We start from the raw sequence: 24,402 nt of genomic DNA on the forward strand, positions 1-24,402 counted from the left end.
ACGATGTATCCCTCCTGCGAGGGGAATACATTTCTGAGAGGGAGAATAAATCCCTTATACCCCGCCACGAAGAAAACAGACCGCACGTGGATATCTCAGCGGAAGGATAAATCCCTTAAACCCCATTTTGAAGCATAAATCCGCACGCTTTTTCCGATCAATGAAACATAGCACAAGTCAACCTCACAGCAATCGAACAAGTGTTTTCTGTAAATTTTGAATTTTTTTAATTCTTTCATAATAGCATATTGTATATCATGTCGGTAAGATAAATTCGTTGTAACAGGATCTCTCGGGGTGTATGCGGTTTTATGCGTCCCTAGTTAGGTTTTATACCACTCGTCTCGGTTTCGCGGTATGAAACCTGACGTGGACGCATAAAGCCACATGTACCTCTCGTGATCCTGCTGCAACTTATAATGGCTACAATTTGTCATAAATGCTAATTTGACCATCTTACTGCATTGGTGATGAGACAACGTCTTTCAGGATTGTCTGCCACAGAACTGCAAATTACCAGAATCGGTTGTCGCCGTTATGTGTTGAGTCAACACAATGGAACATATTTTACGAGCGCGTTGCACACTTTCGCGCAATTTCAAAAATTCACCTTGTCAGGCTGCATGAATAGATGAGGTCTAAAATCTGACCAATTCGGCCTCCACCACATCAAACTGACACGCCTTGATATTACGTAACTACTGTTTAAAGCTGCGTGAGACGAAACACTCACTCACTCACTCACTCTTCCTGAGGCAAAGGAGTTGACTGTAAAAGTCCAGCTTCCACCCTTGCCGAACCAAGCTGGAATTATGGAGTAATATTTTGGCTGGACTAACGAGCCTATGCATAGTCCAATCAAAACCGCGTAACAAAGATTTGCAAAGCATGTGTACCGTCAACTCAGCATCATTTCCAAATCTTTTCAAGGCGCTCACGTAATATGATGCACTTTGCAGGTTAAACCCTTTTTTTTATTACAATATAGATCAGATCGTCTTCACTGGGCAACCAAATTTATCTGAAGCAAATGCAAGTGATACGAGAGGTGGAATCGGATTGGTCAATAGGAGGGACCTAGAACGGGAATAATTCGTAATAGTCACCGGTGGCGTTACGGTCGAGCCCAGAAACTCCAGCCTAGTTCGGCAAAGGCGGCAACTTGACTTATATAGTCACGTAACTCCCTTGCCTCGGATAGATGATACAGACTTACCTCGAATGCCCCATATAGTCCTGTCTTGGTCAGCATGGTGTCGACGTATCCTAGCTGTCGAATGGCCGCGGCCCAAGGGACATACTCTAACTCACTGTCGAGGTACTCCACTGTCTGCAGGGCCATGTCCTGGGGCAGCATCCCTGCTCTGAGTCAGACACACTGGTTTAGTCACAGGGACCCTATCCTCTCCCCCCTTCATCGTTTAATATCATTTGTTTCTTGGTGTTTTAACGGGTTGTTGAATCTTAGTACCAAATACGATTGTAATTGCGTCTCGTGTACCCCACGAATATCCTCTAAATAGACCCCCGAACCCCGCGTATCAAAAGGGGGTTGGCAGCCTCTTTGTTGTATAACGCTGTACTCAGCAATATTCCAGTTATATGACAGGCTGCTAAGGAGTTTTATCCTGGAGCTATTTAATAGTGCGTGTGTGTGTTCGGATTGAACATCCACGGAAGTGGGCCACTCTGCGGTATAGGAGTTCTCGGGCACCTCTACATCTTCGCTAAACTACAAATCATTTTAAAGTGCATATACGAGGGCTGGCTGAAAAGTTCTAAGCCTAACTGTGAAAGACCCGTACCAAGTCCATGTTTTTCATTTATTTCTCCACATAGTCCCCTTCCAGGTTTACACACTTTTGACAGCGATGCTGCAAGGCCTGGATGCCGATCAAGAAGAAATTTTCTTCAGCCACCCTAAAAAAGTCATTCACAGCGGAAATGACGTCATCATTACTAGGAAAATGGCGACCGGCTATTTCCTTTTCCATTTTGGGAAACAGGTTAGCCCTTTCAGTTGCAGGTATTTGATGACTGCCCTATAGCCAGTTTTGTCCATTTCTGGTGATTTCAATGGGTAGGTTCACAAGATGGTCTGGTACAAAGACAATAATAACACTACAGTTGCAGTTCTTATGTCTATGATTCATTAAATGATTGTACTTGTTGGTGGCAAAAATTTGTTTCAATCCGATTGAGATATCCCAATTAGGCTTAGGACCTCAGCCAGCCCTCGTACCAATCTCTCTCTCCCCCCCCCCCCCCCCCCCCCCCTCCTCCCCCCTTCTCTCTTACCTCCTCATACGTTTACATGTGTTCCTCATCAGTGAACTTGAAATAAGGATTCAAAAACCGATACGAGATTTGGAAAACAAGATGGCGGTCGCCATGAAACCGCTACCGGTTTTAACTTTCCATCTTAAATAGTCAGTTTTTTAGTGGGCGAGTGGGGAAGTACTGCGAATGCGATATTCAGTATACGTGTATTCAGTTTTGAAGGCATTGAAAATTTCATGCCCTGAAATTTCACTTGAAACCGACTGCGTTAGCGGTCTGTATACAAGACTCATACAATATATATCTGGGGGTGATAAACCAGTGGTTGATAGCATGAGCAACGAGTCGTAGGGACATGACGCCATCAGCAAGGTCGCACATTGTGACTACTTGATCCTCATTAGTCGAGTCTTGCGACGGGATTGCTGCTTACCCTTCTATGACTGGTAGCAGATATTGAATACTTGTAATACACTCTGCCCTCATCAGTCGGGTCTTGTGATAGGATTGGGGTCCTGCTGACCCTTCTATCACTGGTAGCAGATATTGAATACTTGTAATACACTCTACCCTCATTAGTCGGGTCTTGCGACATGATTCGGCTCCTGCTGACCCTTCTATGACTGGTAGCAGATATTGAATACATGTAATATACTCTACCCTCATCAGTTGGGTCTTGCGACAGGATTCGGCTCCTGCTGACCCTTCTATCACTGGTAGCAGATATTGATTACATGTAATATACTCTACCCTCATCAGTCGGGTCTTGCGACAGGATTCGGCTCCTGCTGACCCTTCTATCACTGGTAGCAGATATTGATTACATGTAATATACTCTGCCCTCATCAGTCGGGTCTTGCGACAGGATTTCGCTCCTGCTGACCCTTCTATGACTGGTAGCAGACATTGAATACATGTAGTATACTCACTTAGCCAAACTCCAGGCATCGTTAATTATTTGCGCCCTGTTGATCGTGTGGATTTGCTGAAAGAGAAAAGAATATCGACTAAACGTAAACATTTATTTTAATGTCGTTAATTAAACTCGCCCAACAATACCTGGCAATGCCAGCGGCTTCCTGTGTCTTTTAAATGAAGAAAAGATCAAACGAGCGCTGTCTCTGATGTGGTTTGCATAAAATATATATTACAGCAATCTGGTCTTACCACATTCTTGAAATACAGAAGAACAATAGCCATTTAAAAAAAATAGTATCCCCCAATGAGGTCAGTTAGCTTTGATTACTTGTAGGTCTGTATTACAACATCAATATTACAAAGTAGACACAATTTATGGATAACAACTTCTTAAATTTCTGAAAAGGCGACATTTCGGAAAATATCCTTAAGTACCATTGTCAAGCAAGACTCAATAAAGAGTGAGTGAGTTTGGTTTTACGCCGCTTTTAGCAATATTCCAGCAATATGACGGCGGGGGACACCAGAAATGGGCTTCACACATTGTACCCATGTCGGGATTCGAAACCGGGTCTTCGGCGTGACGAGCGAACGCTTTAACCACTAGGCTACCCGACTGCCCCTGAATAAAGAGCATGGTACAGAATATATATATATAGTAGATGGAGGATTAACAGTAACAACAATTGCATACATGAGTGGGATAACGTGAGTAGTAATGAGAACAGAAGATAATACTGTAACGACATGATGGACCGAAACGTCGCCTTTACAGCAATTGAAGAAATTGTTTTCCATAAATTGTGTCTACTTTGTCATCCGTCAACTTCTAGGTAATGCCTATCAAAGAAAACATCAACATTGTAGCTAATAGTGTGGTTTGGAGCTTTTCATTGTCTAAAATCAGAGTTGGAAAGTTAATTACGACAGTGGACTGAACTTTTGAGCTTCTCGTTCTTATAAACAAAAATTAAAATATGAGAAAGAAGTTGAGTTTTCGAGCTTTCCATTTCTTCGAAAACCGCTAGCCAAACATGACAGCGCTCTTTTTCTGTTTTCTATTCTAATCTCCAGCATCAAGACAACCAAGAAAATATGTATAGAGATCAAATCAAATCTTACAGATATTATCTTATTCTTGAAAATGGCACTACGGTACTGGAGTTCACCACAGTACAACCTCAACTAAAACAGCCTCTCTCCTTAATTATTCAAGATTGGAAAACTCAAATCGATCTTTTTTAAACTTTCCAACTCTGGTTTCTGAAGACGATGATATCCAAATCATAGCATTTCTTTGTCCTGAACACATCTCCCGTTGACATCCTCTCCTGCAGACAACCTAACCTCTGTTGATGGTCTTACAAATCTGAGCAAGATGGCTGACAGTGATGCGTGTCATCGAAGAACGACGGCGTGTGGCGTCGGTCATACTATCAATCACTGGTTTGTGTGACCCAGATTGTTTACAGAACGCTGCGGTATATGTGGAATATTCCTGGTTGGGGTGTAAACCAAACAATTAACAAAGTCAAACTGGTTCTCACCGTGTGATCCGTCTTCAGCTGGTTGACGAGGGCCATCCAGTTGGCGGTGTCGTAGTTGACCCTGTAGAAGCCGTACTGCATGGGGTTGCCTAGCACCCAGCTCACGTTGTCCGACCTGGGGGGGATCACGGAGGGGTTGTCAAATATCACTGCAAGCGACATTTGAGTGAATGAATGAGTGAAGAAAGGAGAGGTGATGTCGTTATGTCAATTCAGTGTACTAGCATTTGCCTTCCTGAAAATCCGGGTTACAATTGGTCTCCAGCAGCCCATGCTTTTGAGAGGCGACTAACGGGATCGGGTGGTCAGGCTCGCTGACTTGGTTGATGCATGTCATCGTATTCCAAATGCGTGGAACGATGCTCATGATGTCAATTGTCTGGTTAGGTCAAGACTCGATTATTTTCAGACCGCTGTCATATAGCTGGAATATTGCCGAGTGCGGTGTTAAGCAACAAACAAACAAACAAACAAATCTTACAGATGAGGTTTTATACACTTGGGGCCATTTGACATTCTTCCTGGCGCTATGATTCAAAAGAATATTGTTCCATCAAACGCTGAAAAATTAAATTCATCATCGGGTCAGGAAACAGAGACGGACAACAATACTGTCTCTAACACATTGTCAGGACTCTCGGGGTGTGGAACTGTTGAAAGTAGTTCAAATGGTGGAATAAAACTTACGCTCGTTGCTGTCTGGCTTGATCCAGCTGATGTCGGCGTCCGTCTTGTTGAAGTTGTTCTCGACGCTGCTGGTGTAAACGAACGGGATCTCCCACTTGTACCTGGAAAACATACGCAGTCGGAACTCGAGTCAGCGAGTGAGTGAGTGAGTTTGTTTGACGCCGCTTTGTTACGTATTTCAGTTCCACATCCTGCTGAATGAGGGAGGAAGCGACGCAGGTCGTTGATATTCACCACGTAGGTGAAGCCCAATATTCCCGAGGCAAGGGAGTTCACTGACTATAAAAGTCCAGTTTCCACCCTTGCCGAATAAGGCTGGAATGGAATTATATTTTGGATGGACTAACGAGTCTATGCATAGTCCAATCAAAATTGTGTTACGACATTGACACGCGGTTCGGAAACTGCCATGCAAATTTCGGTCGATTGCAGCATTTGCAATGCACTTCTACCGCTAACTCGGCGTCAACAGATATTGAATCTTTTCATGCTTTTTATCAATGAGCTCTTCGCAAAGAAAGAACCCCTTATCACAATATAGAATTAATTGGTTATCGATCAGATCGGCTTGACTGTGCGCCGCCATTTTGTTTGAAGCAAATGCAAGTGATATGAGATGCGGAATCTGATTGGTCAATAGGAGGGACATACAAGGGACATAACTCGTTTAATAAGAGACTTAACTGACTATGACTGTCCAGTTTCCACCCTTGCCGAACTAGGCTGATATGATGGAGTTACATTTTTCCTGGACTAACGATTCTATGCATAGTCCAATCAAAATCGCGCAAAGAAATCGAAATCCGGATCGTAAACTGTCATGCAGATTTCGGTTGATTACAGGATTTGCAAAGCATTTGCATCGCCAACTCGATGTCAAAAGATATTTTTCAAATCTTTTCATGTTTTTAATCAAGGTGCTCACGTGATTTGAAGCATTTCGCAATGTCAGACTCTTTTTATCACAATATAGATCTTGATTATGGATAACATCGTCATAACTGGGCGCCGCCATTTTGTTTGAAGCAAATGCAAGTGATACGAGTGGTGGAATCTGATTGGTCCATTGGAGAGGCTTAGAAGGGACGTAACTCGTAATAGCCACTGGTGCCGCTATGATCAAGCCAAGGAATTCCAGCCTAGTTCGGCAAGGGTGGAAACTGGACTTTTAAAGTCGGTTAACTCCCTTGCCTCGGGAAGATGTTACTGTCCGACATATGAGTTAAATGTACATTTAATTAATATTATTCCACCTTGTTTGTCTGTTTGTATGTCTGTATAAAAACACGGAGGGGTCCAGTTTGCATGTTCAAAACTTCTGAAAAATATACATTAACAATCAAAATGTTTGGTGTACGTAAAGATAAATGGTTTGTGAATAAACGGGTACAGACAAATCCAGCGATATTACACAGTGTGGATATTATATAGCTCTGATGGAGCTTGTGATGCCAGTGAAACAAACAGCATCGGACTTATTGTTCGAAGTTAGGAAGAATCGAGTCGAAGCCATGTATTAATGACCTGTACACGTCAGAGAGTGAACACTAAGTAATTCCTCGCTAGGAGTTTGCAGCACCCGAAGGGATATGTGCACCTACCCGAAGCTGGACGTGTATTTGCCCGGGTCCTTTGCGTTAGGGTCAGTGAGGAAGCGTTGCTGGGATACCCTTATGTGCGTGCCTTCACGAATCACCATGACAACCGGGTAGTTCATCTGCAGTGTCCACGTGTCCATCACTTTCTTCACGTTGATATTTTTCCCCTCCGCAGCGGATTGCTGTAAAAGCGAGGGCCAACTCGTTATAACGCATTTCCTTTTTCCACTTTTCCATACTACTTCAACCGAAATCAAACCAATGCTATTTAACAGTTTCGTGACGAAATATATCTTGATCATTTCTATCACATTCAATATAGACATTTTTGGATGTGTATCCATAACAAATGGTGAATATCAAAACTTCGGTAAAAAACACAGGCACAAAATGTGTACACAGACTTGTGTATGTAATTCAAAGTAAACATACGAAACGTAGATTAGGAAAATAGCTTCATCAGAAGCAGGACATATCTAGAAGTAGTTTCGCCTCGAATAGCTGCGAGAATTATGATGCAGCGTGAAGGAACTTTACTGAAAAATAACTTGAAACAAGATTCGAACCCCTGAAGATCCTGGTTAGAATTGGTCTTCATCAACCAATGCTTGTCGTAGGAGGCGACTAACGGGATACCATCGTATCCTTATTACGTGGATCGATGCTCATGGCCATGCTGACCATTGAACTGCCTCGCTAATCGCCCCAAAGTCCCCTTCTTACTCTCTAAAAAATATCTTACATACCAAATCGACCCATGAAGATACGGGCTGGAATATAGCTGGAATATTGCAGAGTGTGGCGTTAAATAACCAACCAACATACCAAATCCACATAAACCTTTTCATAGGCCATTACATTTTCTTTCGACATGCATAATTTGAGGACCTGTGAAGATCCGGGTTATAGAATAGGTCTTCAGCAACCCATGCTTGCCGTAAATGAAATGCCGACTTTGCTTGTCGTATGAGGCAACTAACGGGATTGGGTGGTCAGTTTCGTTGACTTGGTTGATTCATGTCATCGTAACCCATTTGTGTGGACCAATGCTAATGATGTCAATCACTGGATCGTCTAGTCCTGACTTGATTAATGACAGACCGCCATGATATAGCTGGAATATTGCTGAGTGTGGCGTTAAACAACAACAACAACAACAACAACAACAACAACAACAAACAAACAGACACGGCAGAGTGGGCAGTTTGATACATTAACCTGAGGCACTATAGAGGAATTTGTTGTTCCTCCTAATATGAACTTGCTTTGGTTTATATGGGGATGTGGGAATTTGTCATTAAATTTGATACTTAAAGTTTGGAGAGTATTTCCCCACGACTTCTCACAAAGGTGTTACATATGTCAACGTCGCAAGTGCGAGAATAAGTAAGGTATGTTTCGTTTTGTATCATTTAAATAGAAAAACTGAAATATAATGAAAATATAAATTATGTGAACACTTATGGTCTGTCAAATATACTACTCAAAAGAAGTTAAGGATCACCTGATTCTTTCATATTACTATAGTTAATCTCTCATGTCATGACAGTTTAACTTTACCATTATGAAAGAATCGGGTGATCCTTAACTTCTTTTGAGTAGTATATTACGGGGATTATAGCTTTTGAAAAGCTGCCAACTGCCGGCGACATGCAGATGTCGGACTCACATTGGTGAGGGCTGTCCACAGATCGTCGTGAAACGCAGCACCATAGGCCTTACTCTTGAGGTAGTGCTGTAACAGAGACGAGATGGAGAGCATGACTAAGTGAGAGAGAAAGAGAGACAAATTTTGAAAAAGAGACAGAAAAGGGGAAAGGGGAAGGAGGGAGACAGGAGGAGGAAGAGAGAGAGAGAGAGAGAGACAGAGAGAGAGAGACACAGAGAGAGAGAGAGTAAGAGAGAGAGAGAGACAGATGCGAGAGTGACATATAGATATATATATATAGAGATATATATATAGAGAGAGAGGTATATATATATAGAGAGAGATATAAAGATATATATATATATATATATATATGAGAGAGAGAGAGAGAGAGAGAGAGAGAGAGAGAGAGAGAGAGAGAGAGAGAGAGAGAGAGAGAGAACGTAACGTCTCCTCCTCGAGGAAGATCGCGGCGTTAACCAACATTCATTCTCTCATTTATATCACCTTAAGGCAAACAAGGAATATGCAGATAGACCGAGCCGGAACCTCCCCCACGAGGAAGATCGCGGCGTTAAACAACATTCACTCTCTCATTTATATCACCTTAAGGCAAACAAGGAACATATAGATACTTACAGATAGACCGAGCTGGAACCTACTCCCCGAGGAAGACCGCGGTGTTAAACAACATTCACTCTCTCATTTATATCCCCTTAAGGCAAACAAGGAACATATAGATACTTACAGATAGACCGAGCTGGAACCTCCTCCCCGAGGAAGATCGCGGCGTTAAACAACATTCACTCTCTCATTTATATCACCTTAAGGCAAACAAGGAACATATAGATACTTACAGATAGACCGAGCTGGAACCTCCTCCCCGAGGAAGATCACGGTGTTAAACACCATTCACTCTCTCATTTATACCACCTTAAGGCAAACAAGGAACATATAGATACTTACAGATAGACCGAGCCGGAACGTCTCCTCCCCGGGGAAGATCGCGGCGTTAAACAACATTCACTCTCTCATTTATATCACCTTAAGGCAAACAAGGAATATGCAGATACTTACAGATAGACCGAGCTGGAACCTCCTCCCGGAGGAAGATCGCGGTGTTAAACAACATTCACTCTCTCATTTATATCACCTTAAGGCAAACAAGGAACATATAGATACTTACAGATAGACCGAGCTGGAACCTACTCCCCGAGGAAGACCGCGGTGTTTAACAACAGTCACTCTCTCATTTATATCACCTTAAGGCAAACAAGGAACATATAGATACTTACAGATAGACCGAGCTGGAACCTCCTCCCCGAGGAAGATGACGGTGTTAAACAACAGTCACTCTCTCATTTATATCACCTTAAGGCAAACAAGGAACATATAGATACTTACAGATAGACCGAGCTGGAACCTCCTCCCCGAGGAAGATGACGGTGTTAAACAACATTCACTCTCTCATTTATATCACCTTAAGGCAAACAAGGAACATATAGATACTTACAGATAGACCGAGCTGGAACCTCCTCCCCGAGGAAGATGACGGTGTTAAACAACATTCACTCTCTCATTTATATCACCTTAAGGCAAACAAGGAACATATAGATACTTACAGATAGACCGAGCCGGAACGTCTCCTCCCCGAGGAAGAACCGCATCATCCTGATAATGGAGGCACCCTGCAACATGAGTCTTGTTTGTTCAGTTACAAGTAAACACATGTACACTGTGATAGAGAAAAAGACTTATTACGCAGTGAGCATTATGGATCTGCGTACAAAATCTACCAGAAGATAAAACATACACAATAGCAATAAGCAATAAAATAATAGCCACACGGTAGATTCCTATAAGTAAATTGTAAGTGATTCCGTTACATTTGATTGGCTAAAGAAGTATCTATTGTAAAATAGAAAATAGGCCACGCCCACGAACGGACAACTGTTTCGTGATTGACTGATAATAGGATGGGCGGGGTTGTATTATTGCGATTTCGTATTGTTGTGTACTTTATTTGTTTATTTATTTATAAGAATTGACTTTCGTTATTGTTTTTGTTTTCTGTTAAACGCCGCAACAATGATGGCATGCATAACGAAGTCATCGAGTCTGACCACACGATCCCGTTAGTCGCCTCTTACGACAAGCATAGTTGCCTTTTACATGGGTTGCTGAAAACCTATTCTAACACTCATCTAAACAGTATTTCTTTGTTTTGACGTTATGGAGTTATAAACTTAAAAAATCGGGGTGTATGCTTTGTGTATAAACGCAAAATACATTGAAGTCAATTCTTAGAGGTACGATATAATGATAATGTTATTTATCATATCTGTCATTATATATTACAATAATATTCGATAAGAGTCAGTAGTCATTGTCAGTAGTTAGTTCATTTATGATTGGAAGGTGGTAATCATATGTTATATTGTATCCCTGTGCGCCGAGGATGATCCTACCTTTGCGTATGAGATCCTGTCAAATATCTCATTGATCTCGTCAGGGTGGGCGACGGGGACGTACACGGGATGTGAAGAGATGAGGCTGTCGAAGTCGAAGACGTCCTGGAGATCCTCCACCACAAACTGCTCAAACTGTAAAACACAAGGCATAACTACAAACACACGTCCCTGAGATCCTCCACCACACACTGCTCAAACTGCCCAACACAAGGCATTACTACATACACACGTCCCTGAGATCCTCCACCACAAACTGCTCAAACTGCCCAACACAAGGCATAAATACATACACACATCCCTGAGATCCTCCAACACAAACTGCTAAAACTGTCCAACACAAGGCATAAATACATACACACATACATTCCGCCATCTCGAACCTAGAACTCCACCTACCAAAAAGTAGAGTTTACATACACAGTTGCGAGGAAAAGATAATATATTTCATCAGGGCATAACTTACCATCTTCCAGTCTGGATGAACGAAGTCCACTCCCATGTATTCCACGAAGCTGGCGAAGCCCTCGTTTAACCAGAGGTCGTCCCACCATGACGGCGTCACAAGGTCACCAAACCACTGTAGATGAAGAGCACTTGTTTAGCCACATCGCCCCAGTTGTACACAAGAGTTCACCCAACGTTTCATACAAGTGTTCAAACAACGGTTCATACAAGTGTTCACACAACGGTTCATACAAGTGTTCACACAACGGTTCATACACGTGTCCACACAACGGTTCATACAAGTGTTCACACAACGGTTCATACGAGTGAGTGAGTGAGTTGGGTTTAACGCCGCTTTTAACAGTATTCCAGTTATATCACGGCGTGTCAGCTTAATGTGGGAGGAAAGCCCGAAGTGATGCAGGTCTCAGACGTTTACCACTTCGGTGAAACCAAGGAGCACGGGTATGGTCTTGACAAACCTAGAAACATAATTGGGGCGAACCGGGATTCGAACCTGCAATCATGGGTTTCTGGGATGCCCAAGGGACGCAACCCTGCACAGCGAATCGCGCCTTAGACGACTGGGCCACCCGTGCCCCCGGTTCATACAAGTGTTCACACAACGGTTCATATAAGCGTTCACACAACGGTTCATACATGTGTTCACACAACGGTTCATACAAGTGTTCACACAACGGTTCATACAAGTCTTCACACAACGGTTCATACAAGTGTTCACACAACGGTTCATACAAGTGTTCACACAACAGTTCATACAAGTCTTCACACAACGGTTCATACAAGTCTTCAAACAACGGTTCCTACAAGTGTTGATACAACGGTTCCTACAAGTGTTTATACAACGGTTCATACAAGTGTTTATACAACGGTTCATACAAGTGTTCACACAACGGTTCATACAAGTGTTCACACAACGGTTCATACAAGTGTTCACACAACGGTTCATACAAGTCTTCACACAACGGTTCATACAAGTGTTCACACAACGGTTCATACAAGTGTTCACACAACAGTTCATACATGACTTCACACAACGGTTCATACAAGTCTTCAAACAACGGTTCCTACAAGTGTTGATACAACGGTTCCTACAAGTGTTTATACAACGGTTCATACAAGTGTTTATGCAACGGTTCACACAAGTGTTCACACAACGGTTCATACAAGTGTTTACACAACGGTTCATACAAGTGTTCACACAACGGTTCAGACAAGTGTTCACACAACGGTTCATACAAGTGTTCACACAACGGTTCATACAAGTGTTCACACAACGGTTTATACAAGTGTTCACACAACGGTTCATACAAGTGTTCACAAAAACGGTTCATACAAGTGTTTATACAACGGTTCATACAAGTGTTCACACAACTGTTTATACAAGTGTTTATATAACGGTTCATATAAGTGTTCACACAACGGTTCATACAAGTGTTCACACAACGGTTCATACAAGTTTTCACACAACGGTTCATACAAGTGTTTATGCAACGGTTCACACAAGTGTTCACACAACGGTTCATACAAGTGTTTACACAACGGTTCATACAAGTGTTCACATAACGGTTCAGACAAGTGTTCACACAACGGTTCATACAAGTGTTCACACAACGGTTCATACAAGTGTTCACAAAAACGGTTCATACAAGTGTTTATACAACGGTTCATACAAGTGTTCACACAACTGTTTATACAAGTGTTTATATAACGGTTCATATAAGTGTTCACACAACGGTTCATACAAGTGTTCCCACAACGGTTCATACAAGTTTTCACACAACGGTCCATACAAGTGTTTATACAACGGTTCATACAAGTGTTCACACAACGGTTTATACAAGTGTTCACACAACGGTTCATACAAGTGTTCACAAAAACGGTTCATACAAGTGTTTATACAACGGTTCATACAAGTGTTCACACAACTGTTTATACAAGTGTTTATATAACGGTTCATATAAGTGTTCACACAACGGTTCATACAAGTGTTCACACAACGGTTCATACAAGTTTTCACACAACGGTTCATACAAGTGTTTATGCAACGGTTCACACAAGTGTTCACACAACGGTTCATACAAGTGTTTACACAACGGTTCATACAAGTGTTCACATAACGGTTCAGACAAGTGTTCACACAACGGTTCATACAAGTGTTCACACAACGGTTCATACAAGTGTTCACAAAAACGGTTCATACAAGTGTTTATACAACGGTTCATACAAGTGTTCACACAACTGTTTATACAAGTGTTTATATAACGGTTCATATAAGTGTTCACACAACGGTTCATACAAGTGTTCCCACAACGGTTCATACAAGTTTTCACACAACGGTCCATACAAGTGTTTATACAACGGTTCATACAAGTGTTCACAGAACACACCTGATGCGCCAGTTCATGAGACACGACCACCGCGACTCTCTGCTTGTTGCCCTCTGAAGACACTCCCGGTTCATACAACATAGCCGTCTCCCTGTATGTGATCAGCCCCCAGTTCTCCATGGCTCCAGCAGCAAAATCAGGAATGGCTATCATGTCTGGAAAGAATATTAAGCACACTTTTACAATACTCAAACATAATGCTTGTGGGTTTCACCCCAAACGGTAAACATCCTGCTTGACTGTGTGCATTCCTCCAACATAAAGCTGACACGTAGAGACATATATAGATTATTGTTAAAAGCGGCGCCAAAATTCACTCGCTCACTCACTCAATCCATATTAACCCAACTCACTCACTAACTCCACCCACACTACGCTGACACACAGTGGCGTGACTGAAATACTGTTAATTTCAGCAACCCTTCAGCAACCCGTAACAGGCGACTATGCTTGTCATAAGAGGCGACTATGCTTGTCATAAGAGGCGACTAACGGGATCGGGTGGTCAGGCTTGCTGACTTGGTTGATGCATGTCATCATATCCCATTTGCGTAGATTGAAGCTCGTGATATCAATCACTGGATTGTCTGGACTCGATTATTTACAGATCGCCGTCATATAGCTGGATTATTGCGGCGTTAAACAGCTAACAAATAATCAGATGGGTGTTAGTCCCTACGCACCCACTCACTCACTGATGGGGGGCACGGGTGGTCCAGTCGTCTAAGGCGCCGCGATTCGCTGTGCAGAGTTGCCTCCCCTGGACACGCCAGAAACCTGTTATTGTGGGTTAGAATCCCGGTTCAACACGATTGTTATTTCTAGGTTTGTCAGCACCATACCCGTGCTCGTGGTTTTCGGGCTTTCCTCCCACATTAAGCTGACACGCCGCGATATAACTGGAATACTGTTAAAAGCGGCGTTAAACCCAACTCACTCACTCACTCACTGATTTCTTCACTCATCCACTCACCTTGTTTTGGGAGAGGGAACTTGACATTAAAGTACTTCTCAAAATGGGTCAAGACTTTCACCCCCACATCAAGGGCGTAGGGGGTCTGGTCCACCGACTCCGGCCTGGACCACGCCCTGTACTGCAAACACAACGCAGCATGTCACTTAAAGTGTCCGTGAATGAGTGAGGGAGTAGCAGTACCAGTCATATCTTGACGGTAGACACGCGAATGGTCTTCAACATTGTACTGTGTCGGAAACAAACCCGGGTTAAACAAGGGCGAACGCTTTCATGAAAACAGAAAACGACGAGGAAACGCTTCGAAAACGCCTGAAGTTATGTCGTCGTGTTTCCGCGTTATTGGTCGTCTCATAAGAGACATAAGTTGTTTTGTGTCCACATGACTGTCACGCCTCGCCCCGACTTTGTATATACCTGTCTAGTCTGCCTAAGGAATGGTACGATAGCCTAGTGGGCAAAGCGTTCGTACAGATGGTCGATTCTTACTCGGATTGTAACCATGAGATCAATACGCCATGATGATGTTTATCGCTGGCACAATGGATTTTTCTTGAAAAGTTCACGTTGCAATATTTGCCATTCCTTTAAGTAATAGTTCTTATTGGCGCAATTGCTTGTTTTCACTTAAGTATTCGCACACATGCAGCTATCTTCTATGTCGTGATTCAATTTCAAGTGACAAGGACGATAGCTGTTATACTATTTCATGTAAAATACACTTCATTTCTAAACAAACAATAAAATGGCCGCATCTGTTATCTATTGGATAGAGTGTCTGTCCTGAAGCGGAAGATCGGTTACGCCAAAACAACTAAAAGGATGGTACTTGTTTTTTACCCTATCTGGCGCTCAGCATTCAGAGGATAAAGAATGGCTGATCGGCTCGGAGTCAGTATACTGTGTCTGGGTGGGGTATTCATGTTAAACAGCGAGGTGAGGTGAGGTGAAATTGGGTTTAACGTCGCGTCAAAGATTATTGCACTTATGTAGCGATGTGCATGCACGTGTGTGTGTGTGTGTGTGTGTGTGTGTGTGTGGCTGCTTGTACTAGACCGGACTGATGCCGATTTATAGTGCTAGCACACTGAGATACCATGCCGCAGTTTAACATGAATATCCCACTCAGACACAGTATACTGACTCCGAGCCGACCAGTCCTTGTTTAAGCTCCTTAATGCCGAGCGCAAGACAGGGTAACAACAGGTACCATCTTTTAACGTCTTTTGGAGTGACGCGGCCGGGGATCGAACCCCGGACCTTCCGCTCTCAGGGCGGACGCTCTACCACAAGACCACGGAGGCGGTCTCTCAACCTCTGAGGGGCGGTCGGGTAGCCTAATGGTTAAAGCGTTCGCTCTTCACGCCAAAGGCCCGGGTTCCGGTGTCCCCAGCCTCGATATTGCTGGAATTTTGCTTAAAGCGGCGTAAAACAATACTCACACACTCTCAACCTCTGATCATAAGCTGGTTTAGTTAAACATGAATATGGTGTGAACCACAAAGGGTTCTCCTTATAACTCGTACTTTCGTTAACTCACCAGTATATTGTTACTCGTAGTTTCATTGGTATATTCAAAGTTGCACACGATAAAAGCAAGCAGGTATGTCGGCATCTTCGGAGTTGTCTGATAAACATCGGCCACCCAGTTGTCTCCCCTGAAAAACATGTAACACCATTCAATCGGTTGAATAGGGGATCGTCTCAAAAGTTAAAAATATGGGCTACTGAAGACCAATTGGGACCCGGATTTTCAGGAAGGCAAATGCTTGTACACTGGTGTGACTTAAAAAGAGCAATACAGCACAGCCAGAATACAATATAGAGAAACAATGACAACTTACTTTATTTATCCAAACAAACCAACTGTTTTACCCAACGTTAACATATTTGGCCTGGTATTTAAATGTTTGACCTGGTATTAAAATATATTACATGGCATTTACATAATTGGACTGATTTTTACATATATGACACACATATTGCTTTTATATTTGGCCTGGCATCAACATATTTGGTATGACATTTAGATATTTATTCTGGTATTTACATATTTGGCCTGGTATGTACATATTTCGGCTGGTATTTAAATGTCTTACCTGGTATTGACATATACTCTTCAGAAAAAGAAACGCAAAGCCAGATTAGTATGAGGTTGGAAAATACATTTATTCGAGGAACCGAACGAGGCATTGAGTCATTATGTTTTGGAGAGAACGCCGGTTGAATGTAGTCATCTCATTTATCGGTACATAGGAAAAGTCAAAGGTGAAGGTCAGCTACCATCAATAACGCGTATGTCCCTCGTTGGAATCGATAGCGGCCTGACATCTCCTGCTTATGGTAGAGACGAGTATGCGAATCACATCCTGGGGAATGGTAGCCCACTCGGCCTGCAACGCAAAAGCCAACTACTGCAACGTCTTGGGTTGTGGTTGACGTCGGCGTAGCCATCTATCCAATATATCCAAAAGGTGCTCTATCGGGTTCAAATCAGGGATCTGGAGGGCCGGGGGAGAACATCAACGCCGTTGTTGTGTACACAGGCTCTTGTGATTCCCGCGGTATGCGGTCGAGCGTTGCCCTGCTGGAATACACCGTTGCCGTTGTCTGCAATTGCGAGGACGTGTGGTAGGAGAATTTCGTTGGTGTATTGTTGAACCGTAAGATTGCCATGGATATGGACAAACCTGTCCTGCCATGATGAGAAATAGCCGCCAACATCATAACGCTACACCCACCAAACCTCCTGTACGCAGTTTCCGGCGTAACGTTCTCACCGACGTCTGTAGACCCGTGCTCTTCCATCCCCTCGACGGAGGAGAAATCTTGGTTCGTCGCTGAACCAGACATCTCTCCATCGCACTTGAGACTATACCCTGTGTTGACGACACCAATGCAGCCGTTGTCGACGATGTTGTCGACTCAGTATGACGCGTTGAACAGGACGTCTTTGCTCGTAGACATGATTTCCTTGAACGGTTACGTACGGTCTGGTCGGAGATTCTGCGCAGTCCGGGTATTTGGTATGCGGCTGAGGTGGCTGTGGTCGTCCTCCACGTAGGTGGCGCAGTCGGATGTAGCGATCTTGGTTACTCTTGGAGGTGTTACTCTTGGTCGTCCCGACCTTGAGCCATGCTGTTGAAACCGATCCCATAGCCTTGTTATGGTGCTGGGCGCTACATTGGAAACCCTTGCTTCAGCTGATCGGGATTCCCCTGCCTGCAAGCGGCCTATGACGTTGTTTCTCTGCACTTGTGTTAATCTTCGCATGTTGTTGAACTGTCACTGTTCGATTGACACAGATGCCAGGCAATCAAAAACCCTGCACTTTAACACCGTTCATAGTGCTGCTACACGTGCAGTGCGTGCAGCTCCATGGCCCTTTTGTTATTGCACTGGGTGCGTCTTTCCGAATCGTACTTGTTTCCCGACTAACGGTTTGCATGTCCTTATTGTGATCATTTTGATCCGGAACATTTGTCACTTGCACTATAAAACATTCAACCTCTTCATTTTGCACCTTTTGGTCCGTTAATTTTGCATTTATGGCCAAAAATAGCCGTTTTGCGTTTCTGTTTTAGAAGTGTATATAATATTTAGCCTGGTATTTTCGTATTTAGCCTTGCATTTACATATCTTTTGGTATGTACACAATACACAATCATGGAACTTGACAGAAAAGGCCTACTTTTTGCAAATAAGAAAACTTAAGCGATGCCAGCTAGTACAACTTACTGCAGTGGATGAGGTGCTGTAGCTTACCTGTCCTGAGAGTCTATGATTGGCATGTTGGACAGAGACTTGAGATGGTTCTTCCTGACCAAGGTGATATTGAAGTTAGACTTGATGGCGGGTTCGTCAAAACAGGGAAATGTCTTCCGGGCGTCCGTGGGCTGGAACTGGGTCGCGGCGACGTAGCTAAATGAAACAAAGATTACTGTGTAAGGTGAGGTGAAATGGGGTCGGGTTTAAAATTACCGTACTTATACTGTGACGTGTGCGTGCGTGCGTTCGTGCGTTCATCCGTGCGTGCGTGTGTGTGTGTGGCTGCTTGTACTAGTCCGGACTGATGCCGATTTATAGTGCTAGCCCACTGAGACACCATGCCGCAATTTGACATGAATATCCCACTCAGACACAGTATATAGTGACTCCTAGCCCTTGTTTTAGCCCCTTTATGCCGAGCGCCAGACAGGGTAACAACAAGTACCATATTTTTACCGATCCGAGGAAACCCACAACGGAGGCGGTATTTCAAAATAAACATTGTTAGCTGAGTGTATTGTAAACATCATTCATTAGGAATGATAGAAAACATCTATTTAAACTTATTGATTCATGGAGTTTAAACGTGTATTTATTGGATCGTGATACCACGCTTATCGGATTGGTTTTTCGCATCGACAACGCTATCTGTTATGTGATAAATAAACTTACATCGTATCATTATTCTGTTCGTATTTAGACAGATAGAGTCCATGCAGGTCGTCAGCCAGAGGTCCGGTATAATTCATCTTCACATAGTAAAGGCCATCTTTCACAAGCAGCCCGTCAAGATGAATGACCATGAATTGTCGGTCCTTGTCCCATTCCCAGTTCAAGATAGAGGGCGCTGCGGCTGTCCCAGGTTCCGCCCCGAATTCCAAACTTCCGGGAGTGATCTGGAGTTTGTTGGTGTGCAGGGTCACGTTTCTCGTGGGCGTGTCGCAGCGGAGCTGGATTCTTGTGAAGCCATTGAAGGTGAAGTTTTCGGCTGCACCTTCGTACATGTTGGGCCTGATTTCTATGTCGTAATACAGCGGGTACAAGGCCAGGGGTATCCTAACATCCTTCACTAGCGGCTTAGACGTGGGGGAGGGTGTCGTCATACCCGTCGTACCGGAGGGACACGCCATGCCTGGAAATAAATGATTGATAGGCCTGAGTGAGTCAGTCAGTCAGTCAGTCAGTCAGTCAGTCAGTCAGTCAGTCAGTCAGTCAGTCAGTCAGTCAGTCAGTCAGTCAGTCAGTCGGTGAGTCAGTCAGTCAGTCAGTCAGTCAGTCAGTTAGTCAGAGATTGCGTAATTTACGATTCACGGCGTGAAAACACACTCACTCACTCACTCAATAATTAAAACCCATTGTGTTAGTTTTATAGCAGCAGTTTTGTTAACCGATGCTGCAGGATTGTGGATGGTGTGTGAGGCAACGTTGCGTTCAAGACGTATGTGTTTGAGTGTGTGCGTAGTGAGTGTGTGAATGTAAGTGTGTATATGTGTGTGGGTATATGTGTGTGTGCGTGTGCGTATATGTGTGTGTGTGCAAGTGCTTGTATGTGTTAGTGTATGTATGTATGTGTGTGTGTGTGTGTGTATGCGTGAGTGTGTATCAGTGTATGGGTGAGTGTGTGTGTGTCGGTGCTCGCTTGTATTTGTCCAGACTTATGCTGGTTTTATTGTCAGAAACCCAATGAAACGTTATGCCGCAGTCTAACATGGATACACAGCTCACACACTCCGAGCCGACCAGTCCTTGTTTTATCCCCTTGTAGTGGTATGAACAATGATACCCATAAGGAGGGCGTTTCCTGGATATCGTTATGTAAAACCACGCCCTTGCCGACCCCACCGACACCCCCACCCCCACCACCACCCCCCACCCCCAGCCCCACCCCCAGCCGCAGCCTCATCCCGAACAATCAGTCCATCACCCCAGCCCACCGGATCTGCTAGAGGCTGAGGAAGACTATACTTCCTCTGCATGGTGAGACTGACCTCAAACACGTGTCTTAGTTTAAAACTGATTTCATTGTGTAAGAATTCGGCCAGAAGAAAGAATTAATTGAAAACACCCCCACAGACAAGACGCGATATCAATCACGTGACTAATCACAAGTCAGCTCACCTTCCACACTCAACAGCTTCACTTTGGAGGGGTCGTATCAAGGAAAATATATAGTATTTTTGTAATATCTTTGGAGGAAATAAGTAACATGTGTGTGGAAGTTATTTTGTTACTGTGATGAACTAAATGGACAAACTTCAACTAGATTGGAAGATCCTGAAGTAATCATTTATTTATCATAATAAATTGTAATAGAGGTGGCGAGGAATCGGCGCTGACACGGTCCCCATGAGGAGGCGTGGATTTACATCCAAGTATTCAATTGGATGTAACTGGATAGAACCAAGGATTAATTATCTGATTTTTCGTTCCCCCCCCTTAGATTAAAGTCGGTCAGCACTCCTTTGATCTCTTAGGGGTTTAAAATTAGGTTATTGTGTTTGTTTTTACTTAATTCCGTGCAGATAAAGAGGTCATTTCAGTTGATACAACTAACACAGAACCCTTTTTATTTCGTTATCCTATAAATACGCGGACGCTGTCTGCATTCAACAACTGAGATGTGCAAGAAGTTGCATCTCTTGACATATGTTTACATTAAATACATTTTTAGGTCTTCCTATAAATCGTATGTCTACCTGAAAGATAAGCAGACTTTGTGATGTCTGCGTAAGGAATATTTCTTCTATGAATTGTCTTTTATGTTTGGGGAGAAAAGATTATCCTCGATCACAAATCAATGAAGAGTGACCAGTGATGTTTCTTTTCTCATTTTATGTTATATCTGAATGTCGTATACAAAGGTTTATTGTCAGTGGAAGCTACAATCAACAACAGTATATCTCGCAAACCTGTCCCCTCTTCCCTCACCCCCGTCCCCATCTTATCCCACCCCCCTCCCACATAAACACTTACACACACATTTATCATCCTCAAATCCCTTTCTATCTCTTCCAAGTCCCTCTCTCCACCCACAAAGTCCTTTTCCCCACCCACAAAGTCCCTTTCCCCACCCACAAAGTCCTTTTCCCCCATCCACAAAGTCCCTTTCCCCACCCACAAAGTCCTTTTCCCCACCCACAAAGTTCCTTTCCCCACCCACAAAGTCCCTTTCCCCACCCACAAAGTCCTTTTCCCCACCCACAAAGTCCTTTTCCCCACCCACAAAGTCCCTTTCCCCCACCCACAAAGTCCTTTTCCCCACCCACAAAGTCCTTTTCCCCCACCCACAAAGTTCCTTTCCCCACCCACAAAGTCCCTTTTCCCACCGTCAAGTTCTCCCCCCCCCCCCACACACACAAAGTCCTTTCCCCATCCACAAAGTCCTTTATCACACCACAAAGTCCTTTATCACACCTACAAAGTCCTTTTCACCACCCACAAAGTCCCTTTCCCCACCGTCAAGTTCTTTCCCCACCCACAAAGTCCCTGTTACCACCCACAAAGTCCCGTTCATTGTGTTTCCGAACTCCTCCCTATTAATGTCTTTGGAATATAGTACCAAGCAATGACCACGACTCAAGATGTCATCGACAGAAATTCAGTAGAAACACAATCTTTATGATATATGGTCGTAATATCTCCAAGATTTTCTCTATAGGGACAGTATAATATTTATTGGTAAACCTTAACACATGAACATTATGTATGCTGCATAGGCAAAGAGAATTATATACATCGACCAAATATTAACCTTCACGATAACACAGCACCACTCTGTTATTCCAAGCACCCGTTAACAATGAAACGCCGCGCCCAAAGAGCTCTGTAAACCCACCACCTGCGTCGATGCGCTCCAACACCAGGTAATGTATACAGCGAGGTGACAGTAACTGGTCTCCGTGTGTACATATATGTGTGTTTATAATATAAACTCGCCCAACAAACAAACACCGAGACAATACCAACACTATGTCGTGCACGGTCATAAGAAAGTCGCCTTGAAGATGTTTGTCTTTTGTCACATCGAGACACGGTAATGGGATACCATATAACAAGCTGATATTGAAGCAATTGTTCTCTCATACAAACCACGGGGATCTATCCCGTTTGTCTCAAACGATCAACCAGCACCAGACCTCGGGTGCAGCGTGCTTTATTATATCCATGTTGAGTTTCCTTGGAATTTTCAACATTGAATCCGATTATCGTCTTCGAGCCGACGAGTCCTTGTTTTATCCCCATAATGCCGAGCTCCAGGCAGGGTAACAACAAGTATAATCTTTTGAAACGTCTTTTGGTATAGCGGGTCCGGGCATCGAAACATCCACCTTCCGCTCCCCGGGCGGACGCTCTGTCCACTATATTGTATTGAAGTTCATTCATATGTTGAAAGGACCGCCTCCGTGGTCTAGTGGTAGAGCGTCCGCCCGGATTGCGGAAGGTCCTGGGTTCGATCCGCGACCGCGTCATACCAAAAGACGTTAAAAGATGGTACTTGTTGTTACCCTGTCTGGCGCTCGGCATTAAGGGGCTAAAACAAGGACTGGTCGGCTCGGAGTCAGTATACTGTGTCTGAGTGGGGTATTCATGTTAAACTGCGGCATGGTATCTCAGTGAGCTAGCACTATAAATCGGCATCAGTCCGGACTAGTACAAGCAGCCACACAAACACACTCACGTTCATGCACGTCGCTATATAAGTTCAATAATCTTGGACGCGACGTTAAACCCCATTTCACCTCACCTCATTTGTTGAAACAGACGAAGGTCGCCAAGAACACGTTCACAGATCCATAAGAGCTGCACCCAAACGCAGGTTGATTGATCGAAATTGTATATTTTAGTTTACAGGAGGTCGCCAATTACGGTTTATAAGTTTATTTCCAATAGTCGCTCTATCTCGACACTTCTCTTGTTTCAAAGTGTCAGCTATTTGTTGAACCTGACACAAGTCTCCATGTAAGCACTTATAGACTCACAATATTCGCTCTATCTCGAGACTTCGGTTGTATCGAATTTCAGCCATATGTTGATACTGACACAGACCGCCATGTTAACACTCCTAGACTGACAACACTCGCTGTATCTCGAGACTTCGGTTGTATCGAATTTCAGCCATATGTTGAAACTGACACAGGCCGCGATGTTAACACTCCTAGACTGACAACACTCGTTCTATCTCGACACTTCGGTTGTATCGAATTTCGGCCATATGTTGAAACTGACACTCATAGATTCAAAGAAGCTGGTTCTGCCTTCGAGTAAGCGAGTGAGGTAAGAATTTTTGTAAAGTCTATACCATGTCAGCGATGTAGTGACTTGAACACATTGTACATTGATATGATATAAAGAACTTGTAATCACGCTACAGTAAAATGGCAAGCAATGAGTGAGAGAGTGAGTGAGTTAGGTTTAACGCCGCTTTTAACAGTATTCCAGTTATATCACAGCGTGTCAGCTTAATGTGGGAGGAAAGCCCGAAGTGATGCAGGTCTCAGACGTTTACCACTTCGTTGAAACCCACGAGCACGGGTATGGTGCTGACAAACCTAGAAACTTAATCGCGGCGAACCGGGATTCAAACCCACAATCTTTGGTTTCTGGCGTGCCCAAGGGACGCAACTCTTAGACGACTGGGTCACCCGTGCCCCCGGCAA

The 24,402-nt window shown here is 43.6% G+C and overlaps 1 protein-coding gene across 1 annotated transcript in view; it reads right to left on the reverse strand.

Moving 5' to 3' along the window:
* Positions 1–24,402, reverse strand: part of LOC139461192 (aminopeptidase N-like) — a 58,308-nt gene that overhangs the window by 14,712 nt on the left and 19,194 nt on the right. Inside the window, exons 2-15 of the mRNA XM_071242786.1 lie at positions 19,418–19,877; positions 18,743–18,898; positions 16,518–16,635; positions 14,978–15,098; positions 14,005–14,159; positions 11,613–11,726; positions 11,147–11,281; positions 10,301–10,366; positions 8,700–8,765; positions 7,034–7,212; positions 5,433–5,533; positions 4,746–4,894; positions 3,210–3,265; positions 1,217–1,364 (exon numbers count right to left, since the gene is read on the reverse strand). Coding sequence (XP_071098887.1) covers positions 1,217–1,364; positions 3,210–3,265; positions 4,746–4,894; positions 5,433–5,533; positions 7,034–7,212; positions 8,700–8,765; positions 10,301–10,366; positions 11,147–11,281; positions 11,613–11,726; positions 14,005–14,159; positions 14,978–15,098; positions 16,518–16,635; positions 18,743–18,898; positions 19,418–19,877 — 2,024 coding nt within the window. The remainder of the gene's footprint in view (positions 1–1,216; positions 1,365–3,209; positions 3,266–4,745; positions 4,895–5,432; positions 5,534–7,033; positions 7,213–8,699; positions 8,766–10,300; positions 10,367–11,146; positions 11,282–11,612; positions 11,727–14,004; positions 14,160–14,977; positions 15,099–16,517; positions 16,636–18,742; positions 18,899–19,417; positions 19,878–24,402) is intronic.

Source organism: Haliotis cracherodii, unplaced genomic scaffold, assembly GCF_022045235.1.
Source record: "Haliotis cracherodii isolate W230 unplaced genomic scaffold, xgHalCrac1.p SCAF_14, whole genome shotgun sequence".
NCBI classification, from domain to species: domain Eukaryota; kingdom Metazoa; phylum Mollusca; class Gastropoda; order Lepetellida; family Haliotidae; genus Haliotis; species Haliotis cracherodii.